Source organism: Dioscorea cayenensis, chromosome 17 (genome assembly GCF_009730915.1).
Source record: "Dioscorea cayenensis subsp. rotundata cultivar TDr96_F1 chromosome 17, TDr96_F1_v2_PseudoChromosome.rev07_lg8_w22 25.fasta, whole genome shotgun sequence".
Classification (NCBI taxonomy): Eukaryota; Viridiplantae; Streptophyta; class Magnoliopsida; order Dioscoreales; family Dioscoreaceae; genus Dioscorea; species Dioscorea cayenensis.
The window spans coordinates 19556895-19583030 of NC_052487.1; the positions used below are offsets into that span (position 1 = coordinate 19556895).

General features: G+C 32.3%; 5 protein-coding genes across 6 annotated transcripts; 2 read left to right on the forward strand and 3 right to left on the reverse strand.

Annotated features, from left to right (window-relative positions):
• The first annotated feature begins 4183 nt into the window (after positions 1-4183).
• Positions 4184-7659, forward strand: LOC120280846 (IQ domain-containing protein IQM1-like). Its single transcript, XM_039287800.1, has 10 exons — positions 4184-4207; positions 5025-5388; positions 5480-5594; positions 5679-5744; positions 5843-5931; positions 6018-6105; positions 6208-6345; positions 6466-6558; positions 6680-6781; positions 6865-7659. The coding sequence occupies exons 2-10, from the start codon at positions 5063-5065 to the stop codon at positions 7402-7404; spliced, it is 1557 nt and encodes a 518-aa protein (XP_039143734.1). The 5' UTR covers positions 4184-4207; positions 5025-5062; the 3' UTR covers positions 7405-7659.
• Positions 7660-7879: 220 nt separating this feature from the next.
• LOC120280175 (cytochrome P450 711A1-like) lies at positions 7880-9792 on the reverse strand. Its single transcript, XM_039286924.1, has 4 exons — positions 9593-9792; positions 9364-9516; positions 8436-9291; positions 7880-8362 (listed from the first exon to the last, which is right to left on the reverse strand). Exons 1-4 carry the CDS (start codon positions 9790-9792, stop codon positions 8030-8032), a joined length of 1542 nt encoding a protein of 513 aa, XP_039142858.1. The 3' UTR covers positions 7880-8029.
• A 4083-nt stretch (positions 9793-13875) lies between these two features.
• LOC120280159 (cytochrome P450 711A1-like) lies at positions 13876-15960 on the reverse strand. 2 transcript variants are annotated; one of them, XM_039286903.1, is made up of 5 exons: positions 15723-15960; positions 15480-15632; positions 14620-15400; positions 14407-14502; positions 13876-14329 (listed from the first exon to the last, which is right to left on the reverse strand). In XM_039286903.1, exons 1-5 carry the CDS (start codon positions 15935-15937, stop codon positions 13991-13993), a joined length of 1584 nt encoding a protein of 527 aa, XP_039142837.1. In that variant the 5' UTR covers positions 15938-15960; the 3' UTR covers positions 13876-13990. The 2 variants fall into 2 exon arrangements, with proteins under 2 accessions (XP_039142837.1, XP_039142838.1); XM_039286904.1 differs by having other exon boundaries at positions 13877-14329; positions 14620-15385.
• Positions 15961-17588: 1628 nt separating this feature from the next.
• On the forward strand, positions 17589-18900 carry LOC120280416 (probable cytokinin riboside 5'-monophosphate phosphoribohydrolase LOGL1). The gene is made up of 7 exons (XM_039287262.1): positions 17589-17754; positions 17865-17962; positions 18059-18089; positions 18186-18285; positions 18398-18468; positions 18566-18709; positions 18780-18900. The coding sequence occupies exons 1-7, from the start codon at positions 17653-17655 to the stop codon at positions 18846-18848; spliced, it is 615 nt and encodes a 204-aa protein (XP_039143196.1). The 5' UTR covers positions 17589-17652; the 3' UTR covers positions 18849-18900.
• Positions 18901-19868: 968 nt separating this feature from the next.
• Positions 19869-25679, reverse strand: LOC120280415 (casein kinase 1-like protein 2). Its single transcript, XM_039287261.1, has 14 exons — positions 25347-25679; positions 25213-25253; positions 24168-24237; positions 23928-24076; positions 23742-23837; positions 23590-23660; positions 22490-22551; positions 22248-22311; positions 22084-22168; positions 21871-21997; positions 21656-21738; positions 21517-21580; positions 21102-21244; positions 19869-20643 (listed from the first exon to the last, which is right to left on the reverse strand). Exons 1-14 carry the CDS (start codon positions 25420-25422, stop codon positions 20353-20355), a joined length of 1422 nt encoding a protein of 473 aa, XP_039143195.1. The 5' UTR covers positions 25423-25679; the 3' UTR covers positions 19869-20352.
• Between the last annotated feature and the right edge of the window lie 457 nt (positions 25680-26136).

Below are 26136 nucleotides of genomic sequence, written 5' to 3' on the forward strand. Positions count from 1 at the left end.
ATATATATATTGCACATAGTATACGAGTGGTGAAGTAGATCGTCGCAGAATAGGACACCGGCTAAACAGGGACATGGCTGATTAAAACCGGATAATTTCATCCATTTTTCTAAGTATAAGTGGAAATATATTTTATTTAATGTTAAATTTTATTTGTGTGTGTCCATATATATATATATATATATATAATTATGAGCTTTCCGAGGGTATAAATGCAAAGCATCACACGATGTCTGACTTCAAAGAAGTCAAAAAAGCCTTCAGAAATAGAAAGGTTGATAACAACCTTTTGTTCAAAACCGAATTTTCAAATAAAGAGTCTTTCATTTATTTTTTTTATTATTTTTTAAATATTTAATATTTGAAGGTTTGTTTTTAATGTGTGTGTTTTCTTGGCTTCCAAGGATCTATAAATGTGGTCAATCCAACTCCAACATGTACTTTTCCTTCCCTTTCTCTCTACACTCTAGAGTGAAAAATAGAGCAATAAGAAAGTTCTATTTGTGTTTAAAATTGTATTATTTATTATTATTATTATTATTAATTTAATAAGTATTCATAATTACTACTTAAGTTGTGGCTTCAATTTCTTATTTACATTTTTTTTATTCTAACATAAAGGATGAAGGATAATTTTTATTTTTAAAATTAAAAAAAATAAATGAGTTTAAAAAAATTGATAAAAAAAAAATTTATGAACCAAAAGCAAATAAAATAATAATTTATCAATACAAATTAGTCAAAACAGCAAAGGTTTGAGTTATTTCAGCAAATGATTTTAAATTTAAATCTTTGTACATGCCAAAAAATATTCATTGATAGAAATTTACCCATAAAGACTTTTGGCACCTCGTCTAAAATTAGTTTAATGTTTGTGATTTCTAATAAACTGGTGAGATTTGAGTTGCTTAAGCAAGTGGTTTCAAATTCGAATCCTTATGTATATAAAAAAAACTGTTGAGAGAGGTCTACCCTGTATTACAAGGTTTTCAGTACTTTGTTTAGACTGATTTAGAATCTGTAGTTCTTAGAAAACTAGTGGTTAAAAAAAACTGTTGAGAGAGGTCTACCCTGTATTACAAGGTTTTCAGTACTTTGTTAATTTGTTTAAACTGATTTAGAGTCTGTAGTTCTTAGAAAACTAGTGGTTAAAAAACAAAAAATTAATTAATTAATTAATTAAAAATTACCTTGATGTTTATGTTTGTATATATATAATCCATATAATTCCACCTTTCAATCTCTTGTTTCCAACTTTGGCTACCTATCACCACCTTGCCTCAATCTATCATAATCCATGCAATGCTAGCATCTCAATTCTTCCCTCTTTCTAGGAGACAACTTTTTTTCTCTCTCTTGTTTATTTATGTAATTTTATTTTATTTTATATTTTTATTCTTAAATGACAAACAAAGCATGATACTTGATTAAAAGTCCTTTTGATAAATACCTTCTTAATTAATTAAACACCATCAAGTCTTATCCAATTCCAAATTACCAAGATGGTAATATATGCATAAGATAAACATGTCACTTTAATACATACTTTTATTTTTTTTTCGGTTTCTATCAATGAGTAACTTTCATACTAATGCATCACTTTCTTTAACCTCAAGTCATTAGATGTTTTCATCGGTAAAATATGTCAATTTTTGTCTTTTCTCTTAAAATCGAAACATTCCCGTAGTTATATCATTACAATAATTAGAAAAATTTGATCAAAGAGTCACCATTACTTCAACAATTTCATTTCTTTAATTAATTGATAATGTGGTGGATTTTGATTGGTTAGCCATTGAAGTTTAAGAAAAATTAACTCCATTGTTAATCAAAGTTAATCAAAGATTAGGGTTGCCAAAGTATGCTGATGAGTGTGATTAACTCATCATTGACGCTATGTAACTTCATGTATCTTGACATTTGGCTCATCTTATTGGAGAAAGGATAAGGACCTTATCTCAGCCTGTATGTCATGAAGTTTTTGTAACCATATTACCAAAATACCCTTACTTCATCCCCATAAAATGACCATTTTACCTTCCTCTTCCACATTTCTTGAACAACATTTTTTTCTTCAATTTTTTTTTTCACTTATTATTAGTTTTTTTATATTCCTGAAAATTCAATTAATTGCTTGTATACTTCTAAATAAAGCCAAATATCATGTATACCCTTAAAGTTCGATTTTTTATTATATATAACTCACTGCTTCTTCACATTCAACATTAAAATATCTTATAAATTATATGAATATATATATATATATATATATTTAAAAAAAATAAAAATAAACAATATATTTAAATCCCAAAATACTCTGATAGTGTTAATTTTTCTTTAGACGAAAATGTGCTTCAAATTTCAAAATGTATATATACAAAAATATTAACTTAATGATCATTAGAATTTTTTAGGAGTATATATGCATAGATTCTTTTTTGTTACATTTAATAAAATTTTTTAATGGTATATGTGAAGCGGAGAGATATATGTTAAAAAAAAAAAAAATCAAATTGTAAGGATATATATGATACTTAGTTTTATTGAGGAATAATATATACATAATTAATTAAGTTTTTAGTGAAGAAAACAATTATTATTATTAAAAAAAATTGTGGTGATAATTTGGAACACAAATGCAAGAAGGATACATGCATGGACAAAGTTTATGGCTATGATTTGCAAATCTTTGAAATCTAATTTTGCCTGTGATTAGATTAACAAATTGAAAATTTTATATTAATGTGTCATTAAATTTACTATTCATACAGCTAATATTGGTTGGTTACTAATATATATAATCTTTTGGAACCAAAATAATTTATTTAATTAAGAATATTCTTAGCATCTCCAAATTATATAATTTACCATGTTCAATGAACTCTCATGGTGGAGTACAGAGTACATGTTTTGAGTCCTTTGTTGTTCCTAATTATTAGTAGATCTTAGATTAGAAATATATGTATTATTATATGAATAAACAAATCATAGAGTATTAAAATATACTATAAAATATTAAATGACCAAAATAATAATCTAAAAAATTTATAATATTCATTAAGTTATATTTTTTTTTTTGCATATACACAAAAAAAAGAAGCTTATTTTATTCATTACATCTAAATAAAAATTAACATCATCATGGTTCATTAAGGAAATTAAAATAAACTTCTATTTTTGTTATTAAAAATCAATATTCATATAATTTATAATGTATTTTAATGATGTATGTAAGTCAAGGGGGAATAAATGCACACACATAAAAAGAAAATTATGCTATATACTTTATAAATATATTTGGTTTTATTGAGGGGTATACATGTAATTGTCAAAAGTTTGAAGGAAATACAAGCAAAAAAAACCCAAAAAAATATATATTTGTTTATGTACATCATAATTTTTCTTTTGCTTGCATAAAGCCAACTTAAAATTCTATACAAAAAATGCATGTATATTTTTATTTTTTATTTTTATTTTCTCTTTCAAATTTCTTAAAAAGTACTTTTTTGGACTTTTCATTGAAGTTAACAAAAATAATTTATGGAGAACCCTAAATTAGAAATTATCCATTTTCCATGTAAGGAAATTATATATATTTTTTTATTAAAAAATATAATAAGGTTATAATGGTCATTTTGCCAAGAAACAAAAAGGCCATTAGAGCAGACACCCAAACCAACTATGCATCTAGATCACAAGACTTTGTTGACTGATCAAGAGACCAACTTCAATGAAAAAATATTTAAAAAAAAAAAAAATTGTACTCCTCTTCCCCAAGCTTTCAATCTTGACCAACCCAAATTCATGTTAAATAAAAAAAAAAAATTTCAAATTTCTTGATCAAACATCTTGAAATTGAACTTTTCAAATCATCAAAAGTCCACATTTCTGATTTCTTTTTCCATGCAGCCACAAAGAAAAAAAAAATGGATTTTTTTTTTTTAATTCTCATTCCCAAAGTTCAATCTTTTTACTTATTTTTCTATATATAAATGTTTGAATGTGAATAAGGATTTTGTTTGTTTCTTCTTGGCTTTTGAAAAGATATCACCTTTTTTCTTATTAGTTTTTGGAGAGTATATATATATATATATATATATTAATGGTCAGCTACTGTGTGGCACCATCCCTCTTCTTTTCAGCTTTGTGTTCTTGCTCTCTTTTGCTCTGAGCTTCTCTTCTTCCTGCCATTCTAACTTTCTATCAGGTATTTTCTTTTCTGAACTTCTATTCTCTTGTTTTGATTTGAGATTGTGTATCTTTTTTCCTGATTAGAACCATGATATATATGCTTCATCTTCTTTCAAAATGCCATCTTGGGTTTATTGTTTTGAGCTTTTATCATGGGATTAATGGTTTATAGTGTGGTTTGATCCTTTGGTTGGGTTTGTTTTTTGAGCTTTTATCCTTGAACTGATGGTTTAGAGTGTGGTTTACTCATTGGTTTTGATTTAATGTCATGAACTTTTTACCTTTGGACTGATGGTTTGGTTTTGATCTTTATCTGTTGTAATTTCAGGGTTATGTGTGATTCATATTGCTGGGAATCATGATAGACATGCTTCATCTTCATTCAAAATGCTATCTTGACTTTGTCTAAAATTCCACAGTTTTCAGTTGTGTTTTATGCTATTGGTTATTTGGTATATTTTTCAGCAATGTTATAAGTTTGTAATGCAAGTTTTTCATGTTTTTGATTGGTTTTGATTGTCTGTTATTTCCTTCATATGCTTCAATTCATGGAATGAAAATTTTTCTTAGAATTTGCTTTAACTTTGGTCAATCCTTTCATTTGAAAGTAGTTCCCCTTTTTCAATGCATAGTTTTCATTACTGTAAGCATTCAGACTTCAATGCATCTTTTCAGGATAAAAAGGAGATCATAAACATTTTCCATGTTGCTATATTATTATCCATTTCGTGTTCCAATGCTGTTTGTGTTCCGTTTGCTTTGTAACATTGTGATTGCATCTCTGAAGAATTCAATCAATCTAACACACGTTGATATGAATTCTTTTTTTGTAGGCTATAAATTTTATGGGCATATCAGTGTCATTGTTATCATGGGTATCATTTCAGAGATTGAAACTATTCTAGTAAAACAAGGTAGCTACCAAAAGAATTCCAAGATGACATTGAGTTCATCCCTGAGTTTCAAGAAACCCGATACGTGCATGAAGACTGTTCGTAGTTGCTTAGGCCAGGAGGTTCTTCAAGACTCATTGAATTTAGAAGAATGGGAAATCGATAAAGTTTCAAAGCAGAAATTATTTTCTCCGAGGCCAACAAGTGAACTTGATGCAGCAGCTGTTATGCTGCAGAAAGTGTACAAGAGTTACCGAACTCGAAGAAATTTGGCAGATTGTGCAGTTGTTGTCGAAGAACTTTGGTACGTTTTTGCATCCTTTGTTTGTTAAGTTATGCCGATCAAATTTATTATTAGCAATTTTTCTGAATTTTGTTTCTTTGTTTGATCACAGGTGGAAAGCATTAGACTTTGCATCTTTGAAGCATAGCTCAATTTCATTTTTCAATGTTGAGAAACAAGAGACAGCAATCTCACGTTGGGCACGAGCTCGCACAAGAGCAGCTAAGGTAGATCCAGCGTTACTTTTATATCTTCATAATTACAGTTTTTAATCGCATAATTGAACTTATAATTAATTTCCATGTTCTCAGGTTGGTAAAGGTTTGTCCAAAAACGATAAGGCTCAAAAGCTAGCTCTTCGGCACTGGCTTGAAGCTGTAAGTGTTTGCAATGACATAATTGATTGCTTTCGTTGAATGCCATTTTTATCGCTTAAGTTACTTAATATAATTTTGTTTTTTATCTTGCTGTACAGATTGATCCAAGGCATCGATACGGGCACAATCTTCATTTCTACTACGATGTATGGTTTTCCAGTGAGAGCACAGAACCATTTTTTTATTGGTGAGTGATCTGAATAACAGCTGTTGTTCCTCTTGAATTTTAGCTATGAACTTGATGTTATTATTTATTGTTGGATGCTAATGAAGGTTGGATGTTGGAGATGGAAAAGATGTGAATCTTGAGAAATGTCCGAGGACAAAGCTTCAACAACAATGCATCAAATATCTCGGACCGGTATGATTCACAAACACCACAAAATCTCTTAACGCATATATCGTCAATATTCAATCATCTTGTTCATGTTGCAATTTTTTCAATCAATTCTTTGAACTGCAGAATGAACGGGAGGCTTATGAAGTCATTGTAAACAATCAGAAACTCATATATAAACAAAGCAAAATGCTCGTGAACACCAACAAAGGTTCAAAGTGGATATTTGTTCTCAGCACATCCCGAGCGCTCTATGTAGGACAGGTAAAGCATGTCATTGTTTAGGGAGACAATTAAGACTTTTTCTGACAAAATTATTTTGTATTCCTTTTCTTGTACTTTAGTAATTTGTTCTTATACTGAATTTTTTTATTGCATGAACAGAAGATAAAGGGAGAATTTCAGCATTCGAGTTTCCTAGCAGGTGGGGCAACAATAGCTGCAGGGAGATTGGTTGTCGAAGATGGAATTCTTAAGGTACACAACAACTACGACAATTAACAAAAACAAAAGTAACCTTTTCTTTCAATCGTCTGTAATATATGTCAATTTTGTAAATTCAAACCTTATGTGATCTTCGGTTTGTTTGTTTCCTCAGGCTGTATGGCCATACAGTGGTCATTACCTTCCAACCGAAGAGAACTTTAAAGAATTCATCAACTTTCTGCAGGAAAACAGTGTTGACCTCACCAATGTTAAGGTAATGTGTCACAATTAATTAATAGAAAAATGTCAATCTTTTTTTCGGTTTCTTCAAACTAACATGAATTGGTTATGTTTCAGAGGTGTTCAATTGATGACGATGAATATCCAACATCCAAGAAACCTTCTCTTAGTGATGAATACTTGTCATTCAAGAACCCGTCTCTTGGTGACGAAAACCTATTGTTTAAAGAACTCGACATTGACCCTATGGCTGATGCATCTGAGGCTGCAGAGCTTTCACAATTCTCTACCACAAAAAATGAAACAGAACTAGATATAAACACGGTGGATGATAATAATTTGAAAGAGCCAAACATGGTTGAATTTGATATTCACAAGGAAATCGAGCTGAGTAAACATCTGTCTTGCAAGTGGTCTACTGGAGCTGGACCGCGCATTGGCTGTGTAAGAGACTACCCGGCCGATCTCCAATCACGAGCACTCGAACAAGTTAAACTCTCACCAAGAATTCCTCCATCCCCATCTAAAGGACCAATACCTTCGCCTCGTCCTAGTCCTGCTCTAAGGCTATCTCCGAGGCTTGTTTATATGGCATTTCCGGCTCCTCCAACAATCAGTCTTACTCTTCCAAAACCAAAGAATAAGTCATCTGCTTGAGGTCTTCATTAATGGCAGAGTGTAGAGATTGTTGCAATACTAACCTTCAACACCGAGTTTTTGTATACTGATCAACTCTAGGCTGAAAAATAAAACAAATTAAAAGATAGTTTTTTTTTTCTGATTCATTTTCTTGACCTTGTATACATTGTTTTTAACACTTAAAACATTGTTCATTAGTTCATTGTATTTCAGGTGCCATGAATTCATGGTATACAGGAAAGAATGGGTCTCTTGTTGTATTATGGTGCAGAATTTTTTGCAGAAAAAGGAAAATAAAAAGGCTATTTTTTTCTTTGTTGTCTTCATGAATGAGTCTGTTGTTCTGTTGTCTTAATCAGTTGAATGAGTCTTTCTTGACATCTTCTTTTTCATACATTAGTTTTTAATTCTCATTTGGTCTTTAATTGTTTGCTGAAAAAAAAAGGGAGAACATAGTCCAAGCCTAATTGCTGCAACACTATTAGCTGAAATTTCTCTCTTCTTCGAGCAAGTTGATTGTGACGACTATGCATTGATATTCAAGTTTAACTTACAATTCACATTATAAATACAGCACATACACCCAGATAACTAGATTTAACCATAGAAGACAACACTGATGATGATGATGATGATGATGAAGCTAGATTTCTCTTTTAAAAGCTCGAAATTTCACGCGGTTCTTGAAACTAAGAACCAGACCATAATCAAACTCCAGAGGTGACTCCATGTCAGTAGAGTGTCGAAAAACAAAATTTCTGTAAAGATGAATAAGAGAAAGCTTAATTTCCTGAATGGCAAACTTTGATCCAATGCATGCTCTAGGTCCAATTCCAAATGGAATGTGAGCATAAGGATGCCTCTGTTTCTCTTCTTCACACTCTGGATCAAACCTCTCAGGAATAAACTCATCAGGATTCGGAAACTGCTTTGCATCTTTGGCCAATACTCCAAGTGCAAGCCACACCCAAGTTCCCTACAACATAAAATAAATTGTAGTTAATTAATATTCGATCGAAAACAAATATATAATCTTGTTATGTATGTACCTTGGGAAGAACATAACCTCCAATTTCAACTTCTTGAGATGTTTCTCTTGCAACCAATGGAGACACTGTGTAGAACCTCATTGTTTCCTTTAACACTTGATCAAGATAAGGGAACTTGCATTGGAGGTCCTCTGCCGAAGGTATTTGTTCATGAGGACCATAATTATCTATCTCATTAAGCAATTTTTTCTCGACTTCCGGGTGTTTAGATACTAAATATATTGCCATTGTAAGCGTAAAAGCCGATGTTTTTGTTCCGGCGAGGAGATGTTCGAATGCGAGAGCTCTGATGTAGTTATGAGTGAAGAGATCTTTAGCAACTCCTGACTCACTTGCATTCAGAATTCTTGAGAGGAAGTCTTTAGACTCTCTTGTTCTTTCACTTGCTCTTTTGGTAATAACGGCATCAAGCTTTTCACACAATTGCTCATTGCTCCGAAGCATTTTATGGTCGGCAGTGCCGGGAATTCTCTTAAGGATTTCTCTGGCAGGTTTCTGAAGAACAGGAACTAATAATCCAAGAACTGTGGATAAGGAACTAGTGAGGTCCATTTTGAGTGACTCAAAGGACCTCATGTAATGCTTGAGAAAACTAGACAATTCATCACCATCATCAACATTAGAAACTTCTTCGCAGAGGCCAAATTCAACACCGAATGTTGTCTTACCTATGATATCGATCGCCATTTTCAACGAGAGATCAGAGAATACAATGTCTTCTTGCTTTTCTCGGCATTTAGACGCATTGAGAGTGAGATTCTCAATATAAGATTGCATTGTAGGAATTAACTTAGCCAAGTGTGCAGGTTGATAAAGAGAGATTATAGTGTTCCTCATCGATGACCATCTCGAGTCCCTACACAAAACTCTTTTTGATAAATCTTTTGAGGCTTAAATAAAAAAAAATTCAAAACAATCATGCACACACCTAGTAAGAAAAAGTCCTTGTTCATGAAGAGGAGATCCCGAAGTCGGAGACCGAATATTTCTGTTCTTCATAAACTTGAACTTCTTTATGCCAACCTCTTTAACAAGCTCAGGGTCAGCAACTATTACTAATGGCTGTCTTCCCATATGAAACCTTCTCAATTAAAACAACATAAACAATATCAGTGAAAGTCTTAAACTCTTCAAATGATCATACAAATAAAAAGTACCTGAAAATGGGGCCATATGTTTTGGCATAGACTCTAAGAATATCAGGGCCATACTTATCAAGCAAAGGGAGGTGTCCTACAAAGAGAGTGCATGGAGGCCCCGGCACCTTCCTCACCTTCCAATAAGGAACATAAAAATAAACTAAGAAAACTAGTAACAAAATGGCCTTTAGAATTAGAATGCATGAAACTATACTCATAATCTCCATATTGAAGAAGTATGAAGAGTGTCTACACATTGAATGGCCTATTTATAGACTATGTTTGGTGATGAGGTTGAAGGAATAAATTTAAAGTCATTGTGGAGAAACCATGATGGGATTGGCACCTAAAGATTCAACCAGACAAAGCACAAATGAAAATTGGGACAAGTATGACTTTGTTCTTGACCTTGTGCTTTGTCATTAAGTGTGCAGTGGATGTTGAATTATAGCTAAATGTAGCATGATGTTTGATTCCACAAACTCTTCATTTTAATTACTGTGTTGAAAAGAACATGCACCAAGTGCTTGATTGGATTTCATGTTGAATTCTTATGCTTGTCACTGAATTTCCATTTATTCATTCCACAATCTCCATGATTGTTTGACTATTTAGTGTTTCCTTTCTTTTCTCATTCCTTGTAATTTTCTCTTTAGCTTGTGTAAGCAAGCATAATTCAGACTCACAATCGAAATCTTCGTCAAAGATACGATTGATGAAGATTTTCTTAATGTATTGACTACGCAGTTAATGTACGAAAACTATATATACAAATTGATTGGCTTCTCTAAAGTTTCTTGATAGCATCTTTGGTTTTCTGATTATGTTTTTCTGCAGTCTAGTGGACTATTATATCCTTGTAGAATTCTTTGCAAAGAGTGGACAATTGAGCTTCTGTTTAGTTTATAGATTGATAAAAGTATATAATGTGTGAATGATTCTCTTCAGTTGTACTATTTACATAAGAAAAGAAAAAGTTTTGTTCTTCACTTAAACTTAATTTTAGTTTTTTGATCAATGTTCTATTTCTAAACTTTTTCTAATTCATATTTTTCGTTTTGAAGTTTATCGATATATTTATTTACTAATTGTATCTCTTTATAGCTCTGAGCTTAAACACCATGCTTAAAGTTCTATTTGCATCTTTAACCACTAACATAAGAACAAAATAAAACAGCAAAACAATAAATAATAGTGTTAATTTCATGCTTTGAATAAAATGAAAGGTAAATGCACATGTGAATTTGGAAGTTGCAATGTGGTCATAAAGTATCATGATACTTTAACAACAACATGATACTTTATCGGTAAAAATCATGAAAGGCTAGAAATAAATGGTTTAATTTTTTACATAATTAAGAAGAACTTTCTCAAAAGATAACATATAAATTAAAGGGCTTATAATCTAGCGATATTGACTCCATTGCAAAAAACGAATGTGAGACATTTAAAAAGTTTTAAGTTCGAGTCTCGCTGAATGCAATGATGATGGTGATGGGTTCCTGATTGTATATGCGAGTTTGCTATTTAAACTCTATATCACCGAGTGAGGTCGTGAGGGCTAAATGATCAATTTCCAGCTCATGCGCACGCCCACACACACACACACACACACATATATATATATATATAGGGAAAACATCATCTAGGGACGTCCCTAGATGATGGGTTCTCATATATATATATATATATATATATATTGTTTTTGTCAATATATATATATATATATAATATTAAAATAAAATATTTCAGATTCTATTTGAAGATGCTCTTGAGAAAGTAGTGAAAATTGGTCAAAACTCAAGAGGAAGGGAACATGTTCATAATTCTATATATATATATATATATATATATATTCTCATATCATATGCATGAAGAGTTTTGCATGCAACCGTTGAAAAACAGAGAAATCATATGTAACTTTTTTTAATTTTATTTTACTTGTTACATTCAGAACAAGTTTTGATATTTTAAATTGTATTAAAATGGTTTTTTTATATATATTATTAGATATAGAAGACCATGATTTTTTTTTTTTTGTTTATGCCAATATGTAACTTTTTACTTTTTTTTATAGAAACCCATAATTATATTTAGTAAATATGCATTGTAAATAAAAAATAAAAAATCACTTGAAAAATTAACGGTGCATATTTTTTTAGCAGCATTAGGGAAGCTTTCCATATCAGATTATGACATGATAGGCAAAGATATGCTACTAATAATTAATTTGACCATAAATTTTACCTTTTTCTTTAAGATATTTAACAAAAAAATACAAATAATGGTCAAATTAATTATGATATTTAACAAATATTTTTTTAAATTGAACAGCTCTTGTTATGTTGAGATTTATACACAACAATAATATTTTGGAATATATATATATATATATTTTGCAAAAAGAGCTACAAGTAGCTAAAGGAAAAGAAAAACACAACAGAAATTAAAAAGAAAGGTCCGAAGAAGAACAAAGATCATCAAGCCAGCGTGGGTGATCACGGCTCTGAGCGAAAAGGGTTATCTGCGGGTTGAGGCGGCCAAAGTGGGCAAGGCTGTCAGCAAAACAGTTGAAGTCACGATGGATGTGCTCCCAAGAGAAGTCAGGCCACTGCCATGTGAAGTTTTTGATAGAACGGATGATGTCAGAAGAGCGCCAAGTAGTCACATTGTTGAAATCATTAATTAGGTTGATCGCGCATCAACAATCGGTGAAGAGCTTGCTGGGAGACCAGGCATTCAAACGACAGTGTTCTAAGGCGAGGAGAATGGCTCGAAGCTCAGCATTAAGAGGAGAGACACACGTATCACCGGCAACTCCTGCAAAAAGGATGTCATTTCTATTAGTAGTGATGAGAAATCCAAAGCCAGCCTTACCTGTCAGAGGATCCCAAGCAACATCAGAGAACACCAAGATAGATAGGTGGGGGGATTGCAAACTCAGAGTAGTGTTCCTGTAGAGAAAACTATGAACTAAATAATAATCATGAATGCTCGCCTAGGCTTTTGAAGGGATTTGGTTGAAGTTAGGCGGGGTTTGGCGAAAGATTTTATGGCACCGCGCAGTCCAGATGTGCCAAGCAACCGAAGCAATGAGGGCCCTGGCAAAATCACAACTAAAGGCACAGGTGAGTTTACAAGTAAGCCAAGTACCATTATTAAGATGGGTGTGGAAAGACTGATCCAAGCCCAACCAATTGAAAATGATATCCCAACAAATTCTATCCCATCGACATTGCCAGAGAAGGTGCTCCGCTGACTCAGGAAAGAGACCACAGAAATGGCAAGAAGTAGCAGGCCCAATGTTAATATTATAGAGATAGTTGCCAGTTGGGAGCTTACCATGAGCCAATTTCCAAACAAATACCTTAACACGAGGAGGGACCTTGAGTTTCCAAATGAAACTCCAACCCTTCCAAACAACAATATTAAGGTTATCAGAGTTAAGATGATCATATATGGCAGCTACAGTAGAGGCCAAGGAGGTGCTGGGGCGCCAAACCCAACCATTCGTCGCCCCAGAATCAAAATAATATTTTTTTTAAAAAAAATAATATTTTGGAATATATTAATAATGATGGCCACTCATCACTTGGCTTTGTTTGATTGGGGGAGGGAGGAGGGGTGAGGGGGTGTTGGGGGTGTGGGTGTTGTTTGGTTGGGGGAGTGAAGGGGGGTGAGAGGGGGTGAGGAGGGGTGATCCACTCCCCCAAATTGGGGTCTTTTGGGGGAGTGGATATTTATTGTTTTTTTTATTTTTTTAAATAATGCAAAATACCATTAATGCCCTTCACCTATATGTAAAATTTTTATTATATCCTATATATTAAAACCCTATCATTATCATTTCACAAATGATTATTGGGTGTTCACATTTTAACCAATATTTGTCAATTATAATTAAGATGTTATGACTCCTTATAATTTTTTTTTCAAAAATTTATTTTTCCCTAATTATTGTGTGTGTGTTTTATAATGTTTATCATATATTATATATTGTGTTATTATTATTATTCTACATTTGATTATTATATATATATATATATTATATATATTATTACCTATTTTATTGTACAAGAGCAAAATAGTCAAATACACATTACACTCTTTCTCTCTCCTCCCCACTCCTCTTTTCAACTAAACAAAAAAAAAATACACTACTCCTCCACACCCCTCCATAAACCAAACACAATATTTTCTCAAACCCTCTATACTCCTCCCCCTCCCCCTCTGGACCACACAGGGGTTAATGTTAAAAAAAAAAAAATCATTTTTCTTGTAAGACAACAATATCTTATAATGTAACAAAATTATTACATAAGACCTTTTCAAACATCATATTTCACTTGAGAATAATACTACCAAAAACAATTTATTTCCAACTAACAACAACAACAATACTAAATATTGAAACATCTACTGGTTTTTGGTTCTCTTAATAGCATGAAGTTTAACACCATGCTTAAAATTAACAATAATTCCATAATCGAATTCGACAGGGGATTCCATTTTCACCGAGTGTTTGAAGATATATTGGCTGTAAAGATGAATAATGGTAAGTTTAATCTCTTGCAATGCGAATTTCTGTCCGATGCACACCCGGGGACCGATACCAAAAGGAAAGAATGCATATGCATGTCTATTCTTCTCTTCTTCGCCGGCCGGATCAAACCTCTCCGGCCTGAAAACATCAGGCTCAGGGAAGTGTTTCGGGTCCTTGTGTAGGACTCCTGGTGCCATCCACACCCATGTGTTCTACAATGAGAAAATTAATAACTTGTAATGCTCTTAAAAAATGTTTGTTCATGTCTAATTACAATTTGCGGATATACCTTTGGAAGAATATAACCACCAATTTCAACTTTTTGTGATGCTAGTCTTGCAATTAATGGCGATGTCGTATGAATTCTCATCGATTCTTTGATCACCTAAACAATAGCAAGATGAAAATTCTTTAGTAGATTAATTTTCGTATTCTATGATACTTTAATAAGTTACCGATACTTTAATTAATAGTGGAATAAAAGTTGTTCATATATACTTGCCTGATCAAGGTAGGGAAATTTATTCTGAAGATCATCGGCATTTGGAGTGTTATGATCTGGACCAAATTGATCGATTTCATCAATCAACTTCTTCTCGACTTCGGGATGCTTTGATACTAAATAAAGAACTGATGATATTGTGAAAGAAGTGGTTGTGGAACCAGCAAGGAGATGCTCATAAGTGAGACCACTAATATAATCAGGAGTGAAGAGTTGTCTTGAAGCTTTATCTTTATCATTAGCATTCAAAATAGCCGATAAAAAATCCTTAGAGCCACGCATTTTCTCCTTCGATCTCCTAACAACAATCTCATCAACTCTCTTATTAAGTTTAAAGTTGGTTTGGTGAATTTTCCGGTCGGCAGTTCCCGGTATCATCTTAAGAAATCGCCTACATGGTGCTTGAAGCATAGGAATTAGTAAGCCAAGTATAATTGAGAATGATCCTGATAAGTCCATTTTCAAAGAAGTTGTGGCATAAATATGTTCTTTGATAAACTCAGTGACTTCATTTTGATCATCAATTTGCTTCCCATTTTCTTTATCTAAAAGACCGAAATCGACACCGAAAGCGGCTTGCCCAATTACATCAGTGGCCAATTTAAGGGACAAACTTGAGAAGTTAATGTCTTCAGTTGAAGAATTAGATGCAATATGAGAAGCCAAAGACTTTATATAAGTTTGCATTGTAGGAATAAGGCTAGCAAGATGAGAAGGTTGGTATAGTGAAACAATAGCATTTCGCATTGCCGACCATCTTGCATCTCTGCAAACATCCAAACTTATATATTCATATCCATATTTACTAAGTTAACTAATGTTATATGGCATAATATATATATATACAGTATGACAAGAACCTTGAGGAGAAAAGACCCTTTTGATGAATAGGAGAGCCAGAAATGGCAGAAGGCAAGCTTCTATTAGTCATACACTTGAACTTCTTAATTCCAACTTCTTTACAGAGTTCAGGATCAGCAATTACTACTAGTGGTTGTCTTCCCATGTGAAACCTGAAAACAAAACACTCATTAGTACTTTGTTTCTATAATATCTATAATAATAAAAAGAAAAGACAGGGATCAGAAACAATGAAAACACACCTGAAAATGGGACCATATTTGGAGGCAAGAAGAGAGAACAAGTCAGGGCCATGCTTGGCAAGCAAGGGAAGGTTTCCTACAAATGGTAGGACAGGAGGGCCAGGGACTTTTCTCACAGCAAAGTAAGGTACATAGAGATAGAAAACAAAGAAGCCTAAAGCCATGGCCATGAGAGTATAGAGATAAGAAGAAGACATGATGAATTCAATGTCCATTGAGATTTGAGACACACCACAAAGTTCATGCTATATCTGATACTTCTTGTAATTTATATAGCAGTTAGATAAAGACAAGTACTTAAATTAAAAATAAAAAATAAAAATTTAATGGAGAGTTGAGATTCCAAGGAGAGATGCTGATTAGAAAAGAACAAAAGACATTGGAGGACCCCATGAATGGGGGATGTAGTGATGGACATTTGGTGGGAAGACATTATGAGAATTCAACTAAGTTTTATAGTGTTCATAGTGCACTAGAATGGGTTGGTTTTAATGGAGCAGAGTGCCATGTGTTCTTGTTGTTGTTTGTCAGTGAGAAAGCACTTCAATTCTCTGTTTTCCAAACAATTAATCATGTCATTTGGGAAAGAATTTTGTTAGAGTAATTAATAATCTAATATTGGGTAAGATAACTAATAGAAATAAAATTATTTTAGTCATTTAACATCTAATTTAAAACATGTTTTTTTTTTAATTTAAAATATCTTTTTGAAAAGAAATCATGAAATACTAACATGGTAAAAAAAAAATTTTGTTGATTGAACAAGATAGTAAAGTAATTATATATTCTGGATCAAATAATTTGAATTTTGGCATTTTGTTCTCAAATAATATGAGTTGGATTTGCATCTTAAAAATCAAATGTGAATAAAAAAAAAGTCACTTCATTATGATAAGAAATAAATAGTTGCCAATAAGGTGAAACATGCAAATGATTCAAATCCTAAACCATTTGGCAAAATTAAGGTGAAGCATTCAGTAAATTGATTGCCTTTTTTTTTTTACCATTTCTTCAGAAAAAAACATGTCATTTAGACAAAGAAAAAAAAAATATAATTACAATTCTTTCGATCCAAGTTTAATCTTAGCTACCCTCATTTTTTGAGAGCTCTGTAATACTTCTCAACCTTCTCTCTTGTCATTATTGGGTCACTTAACCATCTTTAGTGGTTTTGCGTGACATGATTCTTTTGTACCATATGTACTTACCCTGACTTTTATACTTATTATCACTTCCTTTTTCTTAATACATTTTGATTAATTTATTCATAAAAAAACAAAAAACTACGTGTTAACATTAATTAACAAGCCTTGCCTTTGCTTGATTAAAAAAAGATACTAATATTATGAAACTAAATTTTCATGATAGATTTTAACAACAAAGCAAGTTTAACATATTCCAATAATTTATTAACAAAAAAACAAAGATTATTTCTAAAGTAAAACTTAATAATTAGTCCTGTTTGTAAATTGGGATGTGTTTTAGACTTTTAGTACATTGGTACTTTGATACATATAGATCTCTCATCTCTTAAATCAAGGACCACTCATTCTTGATCAAATGGCCAACAAGTTATCCAATAATTACAATGCATCAGTGATTGAATGGAAGAATATCACATGCTCCAATTCAGACTTCAAACCCAACACCAATAATAAACAGAGATTTTCTTTACTTTCCACCCCCTAACAAATATCTAAATTACTTATCATTCCATGCACTGTTTTAACTTGAGGTAAAAGTAAAACAACTTCTATTTGTATAAAATTTATCTTTATTTCAAGGGGTGGTAAGTAAAAATCTATGATAAACAAAGAGAGTTTCATTTCATGTGTACATAACTATATAAAGGAAGAGAAAGAAAGGTTGGCAGTGGTACTATTTTGGGTTTGATCCAAAATAAAGAGAATTTCTCTTTTGATTGTAAAGAATGAAGAAAAGTAAGTTCAGTAGAATTTGTGTGTTTTGTGGGAGCAACACAGGCAACAGAACTGTCTTCAGTGATGCTGCTCTTGAATTAGGCCATGAACTGGTTATTTAATTCTTTTTCTTTTATTTATGAAATCATTGTTTTAATCTTTATTCAATTTGTTTTTAATGTTTTTGTTTTTGTTTTTGTTTTTGTTTTTTTGTTTTTGTCAGGTGAAAAGAGGATTGAATTTGGTTTATGGAGGTGGAAGTGTGGGACTGATGGGTTTAATAGCTCAAACTGTTTATGCTGGAGGATGTAATGTTCTTGGGTTTGTTCTTGTCTCAAAGTTTTTCAACTTTTTTTAATTTTATTATATATATATATATATATAGAATACTTATATATAAAGATTTATTGTGTTTAGGGTCATACCAACAGCTCTAATGCCTTTAGAGGTATGGAATAATTTTATTTTATTATATATATATATATTTTTTTCTGTTTGAAAATTGGAAGGAATATGAACATAAGAAATTTATGAATTCTTGAAGATATCTGGCCAATCTGTTGGTGAAGTGAAACCAGTTTCTGATATGCATGAAAGAAAAGCCGAAATGGCTAGACAATCCGATGCATTTATCGCTCTTCCGGGTAATTTTTTTCTCTTTTATTCTGCAGTTAATCAATCAATTTCTTTTTTCTTTTCTTTTGAAGTGTAATATATATTCCATTTTAAGATTTGGATTTTTAAAAAAAATTTTAGGAGGATATGGAACAATGGAAGAGTTATTAGAGGTGATAACATGGGCACAACTTGGTATTCATGATAAACCAGTGAGTTCAATAGCATATGATACACATTATAAGATTAAAAAAAAAAAAGAATAAATTTGAAATTTTTATATATATATTTTTTTATTTTGTCATGAAGGTTGGTTTGTTAAATGTGGATGGTTATTATAATTTCTTGCTGGCATTATTCGATAATGGCGTCGAAGAAGGTTTTATCAAACCAAGTGCAAGAAAAATAGTTGTTTCTGCTGCAACAGCAAAGGAACTTTTGATTAAAATGGAGGTACATTTCATTAATTAAAATCTATGAATTATGTTTATTTCTTGATTGATTTATTTATTTATTTATGCAGGAATACACACCATTGCATGAAAGAGTTGCTCCAAGCACGAGTTGGGAGATTGAGCATTTAGATTACTGAATGTCAGAAATTTATCTCAAGTTTTTTTCTTTTTCATTTCATTTTGATTTTTAAATTTTTGGTTGTAATGGTTATCAACTTGTTTGTATGAATCCATGGAAATGGGCATTAAACTGTCCATCAGATATCTTTGTTGTCTGATTGCTGAAATCTAAATAATATTGTCTTAGCTTGGAAGTAACTTGTTCTGGATGACAACAATTAAACAAAACAAAGGTTGTTTTTGAGATTTTATTTTTATTTTTATTTTTAATTTTCTTGGTAAAGAATGGCTCCAAAGTATGATGTGAAATTATTTTAATTCATTCATTTCTGCCAATCTCATAATAAGTGATTATATTTTAGCATATTATAAGTTGTACCATATTAAATATTTTAAAAATAAAAAAAACAAAATTACATTTAAAAGTTTTATATACTAAATAGAGTTATTATGGATAAACGATCCCTTCGGTGTGACTCATCTCCTGTACTTTTCTTTCGCTCCCCTCTTTTTTGTACTTCACCTGTCTTTATCTGTATCAACTATATTTTTAATATAATTTAAGTAATTTATCCAATTTTTTTCAAAAAATATAAATAATTTCAAATTAACATATATCATTATTTTTTAAATGAAAAACACACACGACAATTACTCAAATGAGTTGAGTTTCATCTTCGATCTTATACCGAATCTCCCATAGACAATCTTTTAGCTGCCATTTCTCTGAGAACAACAATCATCCACAACCCGGAAAAAAACCGAAAATTCAAGAAGATGCTTTGTGGGGGCTTCTTCTAATTCTCTGCTGCTACTCTTTTATTCCCTTTTTACAAACATATGGAGAACAAGGTGGCCCCTGCATGTTGTTCCTAAGAACAACCATGAGACACAAACCATTCATGACAATTGCTAACCAGTCACAAGACATTCACTTGCTGAAACTTTGTGCTGTTTCTCACTTGCACAACCATATCATCATCACCTGATCTGAAAAACACACTGCACTATCATCAAATTCCCCTACATGTCTGCCATGAATAATTGTTTTCAATTATAATGTCGCCGTGCCGTTGCTGCCGTCATCATCAGGCAAGCAGATTAACATTACAAATTACAAAATAAAAAAATAAAAAAAACATATATAAATAACGAAAACATCGTGTCCTTGAACTTCCTGCTAAGTATGCAATTGAATTGAAGAACTTTTGCCAGCCATTTGGCCTTTATCTCTATCAAACAATGATAAATAAGACGATAAAAAGAAAACGGGTGTAACTCTACTCAGCATAAGATATAGACACAGCCTTGCCATGGTTCAGCAAACATGGCCACTGAACAACTCCACCCACCATCATGTTCTTTTGGCTTGAAAGACATTGGTCCTTAGACTGACCGAATGGCCTTCCTAGCGCTAGAACTTAAAACTAAAGAACAATCTGGATTTGTATTCGTGTTCCGGTATTCAGTATTTTTACATGGAACAAAGCATATGTTGTAGCACTTGACGGGCAAGTGCTCCTAATGAAACTTGTTGTCATCCAAATTAAGATGATCAATTCCTTTGAGGACAGGGTCGTAATTTGCTGCATTTGAGGGTTGTCGTCCAGATGAGGCACGCTTGGGGTCTGCGGACCCAACTAGTGGGCTTCTCTGAGTACCAGAGAGTTTGCGGAAAGTTCCAGAGCTTGCTTCAGCAGCTCGAATGCGGGACAGTTCTCCTTCAGAGCCCAATATGGTGTCTCGGCTGCTAGAAACAGCAGCTCGCCTTAAGTGCCCGCTTGACCGCCCCAAAAAAGTTGAACTGGATAACTACATGTAAAATGCATAAGTGTCAGGATATGCTCAGCGCACCATTAAGGCACCAGCTCTAGAAACATCAAAAACTTGTGGAAGAGACGGAATACAACAGCAATTTATCATTAAATGGCCCCCACATACATTAATAGTGATAATGGTTATTGTATAGTTCAAATAATTCTTAGTACAAACTAAAATAAATTAAATAATTTTCGCTGCAATTATTCATGCAGCAAGATTGATGTCGGCTACAAAAGATTATATAATATGGATCACATCTGTCCATCTGGACAACACTGTCACAAAAAACATACATAGTGACTTATAACGACCTGCTATGTTATCTGTCCAATAGAAAAAAAAATGCTTCCACAAACCCATAAAGCCAAGGGAGTAGCACTAAACCATCTCAAATTAAAATATCAACAATAGGGACCACGATAAGATGAACAAAAACAAAAGTGACTCACCACAGCATCTTTACTAAAAGCTGATTCATTTCCAACTGGATTCTTCTGCTTGGATAAGCTGCCAGCACTTACAGCTGGAGCTGAAATCCGACGATGAAAAGGATCCACGGCAGACCAACCACCAGTTCGTCCTTCCTCACCACCTAACAAAAAAATGGAATTAGGAAAGCCTTGAACCAAAAACTACAGAACTTGAAAAATATAGCCTGAAGATCAGAAAGTGTATGAAAATGCCAAAAATAAAGAAAGAAATGAATAAGAGGGAATTGGAGGGTGAAGACCATATCCAAACATGGTGGAAAACATTAAGCTCCTTTCATTTTGGTGTTAATTGAAACAAAAGCTAAGTAATGCTGATGGAACTGACAAATTTACAGATTTGCTAAATTCAGTCAATTATAAAGTTGGAGATTACCTAACTGCAGATCCACATTGGCAACAGCAGGTGACATTCCAACACTAGGCCCAGCACCACCCCCCTGTAAAGCAAAGAATAACTGAAATGTTAATAAATAACACGCATGATCTAAATAAAATTGTTGAGCCAGTCTTACAAGTGCTCGTGGAGGACCATTGGCCATCTGCGACTGCTGATACCTCAAAATGGTCCAGTCAAATATATAATCAAACTGAAAACCTGCAAAAAGGAAAATCAACAATATAAATTGCAGGCAAAAATTCACAAGTGATATAAAAAATAAGAAAAGGCAGTCCATAGTTTCAAAGTTTAATTATCTAGCTGCAATGAAATTATAAATAAGAGACATACCTTCCCGGATAAAAAGATCACGAAAAAGTCTCTTAAGATATGCATAATCAGGTTTATCATCAAAACGTAATGACCGGCAGTAATGGAAATATGATGCAAATTCAGAAGGATAACCACGGCACAATGCCTGAAAAATAAAATTCCATCTCATCAAATAGCAAACACACAAAGTATTGAACATCTAAAAGAACCTTCCTGAGTGAAACAATTTACCTCTATCAAAGTGGAAACTTTTTTTTCACTAATTTTCTCATACTTCTGCTTCTTAGTTCCTGCTTTTAGACCCTGCCATGGAAGACTGAGAAAAGGAGAAAAGCTAAGTATGTAAAACAACAACCTTAGCTATTTAGCAATATCTATGAATATAAAAAACACACCTGCCCCTCAAGAAATACATAAGAACAAATCCAAGAGACTCCAAGTCATCCCTCCGGCTTTGCTCTTAGAAACCAAACAATAAGAAAGAGGTTACAAATGCAAAACAAAGTAATGTTTCAATTTCCAACTATAAATATATATTAGGAGAAGCATACAAACAACGCACTTAGCAAAATTAATAACCAAAAAAATTTTAGATTAGCAGTTATTATAAATCAAACAGACTAGCAACATCACATACCAATGCCAAGATGAGTGTTCATGCTTGCATATCTAGCAGTCCCAGTCAAGTTTTTGTTCTCTCTACAAAATTTAACAGAAGAGGCACTCATGTTACTTGAAGCATAATAACAACAACGTCATCACAGAACACAGAACTTGCAAAAGCTAAAAGGATTCATCTATCAAGGACCGGAACACACATAAGTTATACAGATAAACTGTCTGAATAATAGAGACAACAAACTAAATTAGAACATGAATCTTAGAAGTTGCATATGTCATGAATAGAACATCAGCATAGTCAGCATTGAAAATCAGGCAAGTAATAAGAAATAGAACCATCAAATTTGCAAGTAATGATATATTTACCAATAAAATATATACATACATACATACATACATATATATATATATATATATATATATATATATATATATATATAAGATGACCAATCTCACTCAAATTGAATCTTGAACTTTATATAAATCTATTGCATGCATAATATAACAAATGATTCAATGAACCACAAAAGTATATGGTATTGACACGAATTACAGAGAAATGGATTAATAACAATTAGAGTGGAATCTCAGGAATATCTCCTTGATAGAGACCATCCACAAGAGAATTTGCAAGTCAATTTAAGAAATGAAATAAGTGATGATCTGATGGACATGGAACCTTGATATTAAAGTAAGTTTGGCAATACATAATGCATTGCATTCATGACAGTATTAATCAGAATCAAAGTTCTGAAAAAGCAAAAAGATATTATTAACATGCACCAAACAAACATACAGTAAGCAAAAAGATATTATTAACATGCACCAAACAAACATACAGTATGCCTATCTTCCATACTGTCTTGAGATTTTGACAATTAGGACAACAGACAACTGATACCATCAAATTGCCAAATGCTTCAATAATATAGCCAAATTGGATCAAATGTAGATACTGAAATAATCAGATAAAACATTGAACAATATTTGTCTTATAACACAAGTGAAACAATAATACTAATGTCAAAAATCAACTACGGATCTCATGTTCAATCCTGACCGAATTCTATCAGATGCCAACCAGGAAGACAAAGAAAAATTTCCACCATTTCTTACCTGTATGGAATATGTTGGTGAGTCGCAGAATCCCTATATTTCTTGGCCAGACCAAAATCAATAATATAAACCTATCAAAGAGCAAAGGTAACACTCAAATCTGAGTTACAATGAAGCCAGAAAAGAAATTTGTGATGAAGCGCTCAACATGCCTGATTTGCTCGCCTCCCGAGGCCCACAAGAAAATTATCTGGCTTGATATCCCGATGCAGAAAAGATTTGCCATGAACAAACTCTACCCGGTTTATCTAACAAAACAGTTGAGACGTCATAAATGGCAAAAACAATCACAACAACAATGAGTAACTGTTCACTTTAATAATAATAATAGAACTAACCATCTGATCAGCTAGCATGAGAACAGTCTTCAGAGACAGTTTTCTATTACAAAAATTAAAAAGATCTTCAAGGCTTGGTCCTAGTAAATCTATCACAAGGACATTGTACTCGCCTTCAGCTCCAAACCATTTGACACTTGGAACACCAGCTGAGAAAATCATAAGTGAGAAAATAGATAAACAGAAAAATAAAAAGATCCTCAACAAATATATATATATATATATAAATTATTGTATTACTTCCTCCTTGTAACATTCTATACAGCTTTGATTCATACAGCAGCTGTGGATGCTTTGTCTTCACATTTTCCTGATTAGAAGAAAAACACATTATATTCACATAGCAATAAGCATAGGCACCAATCTTTATGTTACCTACTTGAAGTACTTCTACCCTGAATAAAAATGATCTTAGTTTTTCTAAAAAGATTATGAACCAAGCTGTACAGCATAGTACAAATTAAAAGAAAAACTAACAATAAGAACAAAACTTACTTATGTCATCAAATTCTCACTAAGGGTAAAAGCCATTCCATTAGCATGGCAAGCTTGCACAATAATCAACTTAGCAATCAGATATATCCTGATGTTAGATTCCATAAGAAAGAAAGGGATTTAAGACATGGAAAATGACTAATTACATTTCCAACCAAAAATAAACTCAACTTGTGCAAAATCAGCTTGTTTGAAGATAGGTTGGTTACAGTTATCTTTACTCAGTTTCATAAGATGTGCAATGACATAAAGGCAATCCCAGGCCATGTACAATACCCAGTAAAGAAAATTAGCTGATATTAACTTAGCACCTGGGAACTTTGTATCATAGCACATATCCAAAAGCGTAATACAATCAACAGATGTTGTTCTAGGGCAGAATAGATCTTAACAACCTGTTATAGGTTATCTAATTTTAAGACAAATTCATGCTCAATTCCCTTCATTATTTGCATACTCATACACTGAATCCTTCTAGCAAGGAACCTGGACGCTGACAATCATCTACTATTTAAATCTGATCCATATCTAACATTCAAGATCACTCTAGTTCTAATTTAATCCAAGAAAAAGGACACGCAAAAGCATGTATAACCATCACCAACGGATAAAAATTAAAAAAAAAAAGTAAAAAAAATAAAAAAAACATAAGTTAAATGCATGATCCTGGAAAAATCGAAACAATAACAAACCATCACCAGGAAACACATCGGATACCCTAATTATTTTCAGGAGAAAATAAAAAGAAGAATGCATTATCCCTAGCAAAAATCCAAAGCCAGGCACTCACAAGCTTAATAGCAACCTCCTCGTTCGTCTGAATATTAGTACCTGCAAGAAAACCCAAAACACGCATCAAAACCATAAAAAAGAGAAGAATTTTCCCCAAATCTCCTAAACCAAACAAAAGAAACAACTCAAAACCTAGATAGATCTCCCCAAAAGAACCACTCCCGATCTTGCGACCAACCCTGAACTTATTCCCAATCCGCGACTCCATATCCACGATCCAAGATACGAAACCCTAATCCAAGATTCAACCCCCCAAAAAAAAACCCAAAAAAACACCAAAAAGTATAATCTAACAACCCAATTGGTCCCCGATCGAAGGGAATCGATGAAAACAATCAAAGATTGATGGAAAGGCAAGGGATTTCGAAGAACTCGAGCATCAAAAAGGCTTGGATTGCGGAGAGGTTGAAGAAGAGGAGAGGAGAAGAAGAAGGCGGGTTCATGCCTTTCGGAATACGGGTCCAATCTCGATACGAGAATTTTATTCATCTGAATACCTCCATTTAAAGTTATTTCGTTTTGCATATACATCCCTGAACTTTTTTATATTTTCATTATTTCATTTAACACCCTAATTATTTTAAACATAATCTATTGTTTTACTTTTTTGTTTGATTATGAATATATATATATATACATATTTATATATTAATTAAAAAATGGGCCATAAAATAAATTTTTCTTAATTTTCAAAATATTACAACCATATCTATAAGTAGACTCTACCGAAAAATATATTTATTAAAATTTAGAAATTTTTTTATGATTTTTTTTTTTTTTTATAAATATAGACAAATCATATTTCAAGAGTGTACATATGATATTAAATTTTTAAACAATACTTAAAAACACAATTGATTTTATAAAGAAGATATATTGAGATTTTTTAAATATTTTTAATTTTTATTAAATTTGGAAATAA

Coding starts and splice junctions, on each gene's coding strand:
- LOC120280159 (XM_039286903.1), bottom strand. CDS start 15,937: ATGGACATTGAATTCATCATGTCTTCTTCTTATCTCTATACTCTCATG. Junction 15,633..15,722: donor AAATATGGTCCCATTTTCAG/GTGTGTTTTCAT, acceptor TTTTGTTTTCAG/GTTTCACATGGGAAGACAAC. Junction 14,330..14,406: donor GTGGTTATATTCTTCCAAAG/GTATATCCGCAA, acceptor TTCTCATTGTAG/AACACATGGGTGTGGATGGC.
- LOC120280416 (XM_039287262.1), top strand. CDS start 17,653: ATGAAGAAAAGTAAGTTCAGTAGAATTTGTGTGTTTTGTGGGAGCAAC. Junction 18,286..18,397: donor TGCATTTATCGCTCTTCCGG/GTAATTTTTTTC, acceptor AAAAAATTTTAG/GAGGATATGGAACAATGGAA. Junction 18,710..18,779: donor AACTTTTGATTAAAATGGAG/GTACATTTCATT, acceptor TTATTTATGCAG/GAATACACACCATTGCATGA.
- LOC120280415 (XM_039287261.1), bottom strand. CDS start 25,422: ATGGAGTCGCGGATTGGGAATAAGTTCAGGGTTGGTCGCAAGATCGGG. Junction 24,238..25,212: donor AGGAGGTTGCTATTAAGCTT/GTGAGTGCCTGG, acceptor TCTTCTAATCAG/GAAAATGTGAAGACAAAGCA. Junction 22,312..22,489: donor GAACACTCATCTTGGCATTG/GTATGTGATGTT, acceptor TTGGTTTCTAAG/AGCAAAGCCGGAGGGATGAC.
- LOC120280846 (XM_039287800.1), top strand. CDS start 5,063: ATGGGTATCATTTCAGAGATTGAAACTATTCTAGTAAAACAAGGTAGC. Junction 5,932..6,017: donor ACAGAACCATTTTTTTATTG/GTGAGTGATCTG, acceptor ATGCTAATGAAG/GTTGGATGTTGGAGATGGAA. Junction 6,106..6,207: donor GCATCAAATATCTCGGACCG/GTATGATTCACA, acceptor TTTGAACTGCAG/AATGAACGGGAGGCTTATGA.
- LOC120280175 (XM_039286924.1), bottom strand. CDS start 9,792: ATGAGTATAGTTTCATGCATTCTAATTCTAAAGGCCATTTTGTTACTA. Junction 9,517..9,592: donor ACATATGGCCCCATTTTCAG/GTACTTTTTATT, acceptor TTAATTGAGAAG/GTTTCATATGGGAAGACAGC. Junction 8,363..8,435: donor GAGGTTATGTTCTTCCCAAG/GTACATACATAA, acceptor TTTATGTTGTAG/GGAACTTGGGTGTGGCTTGC.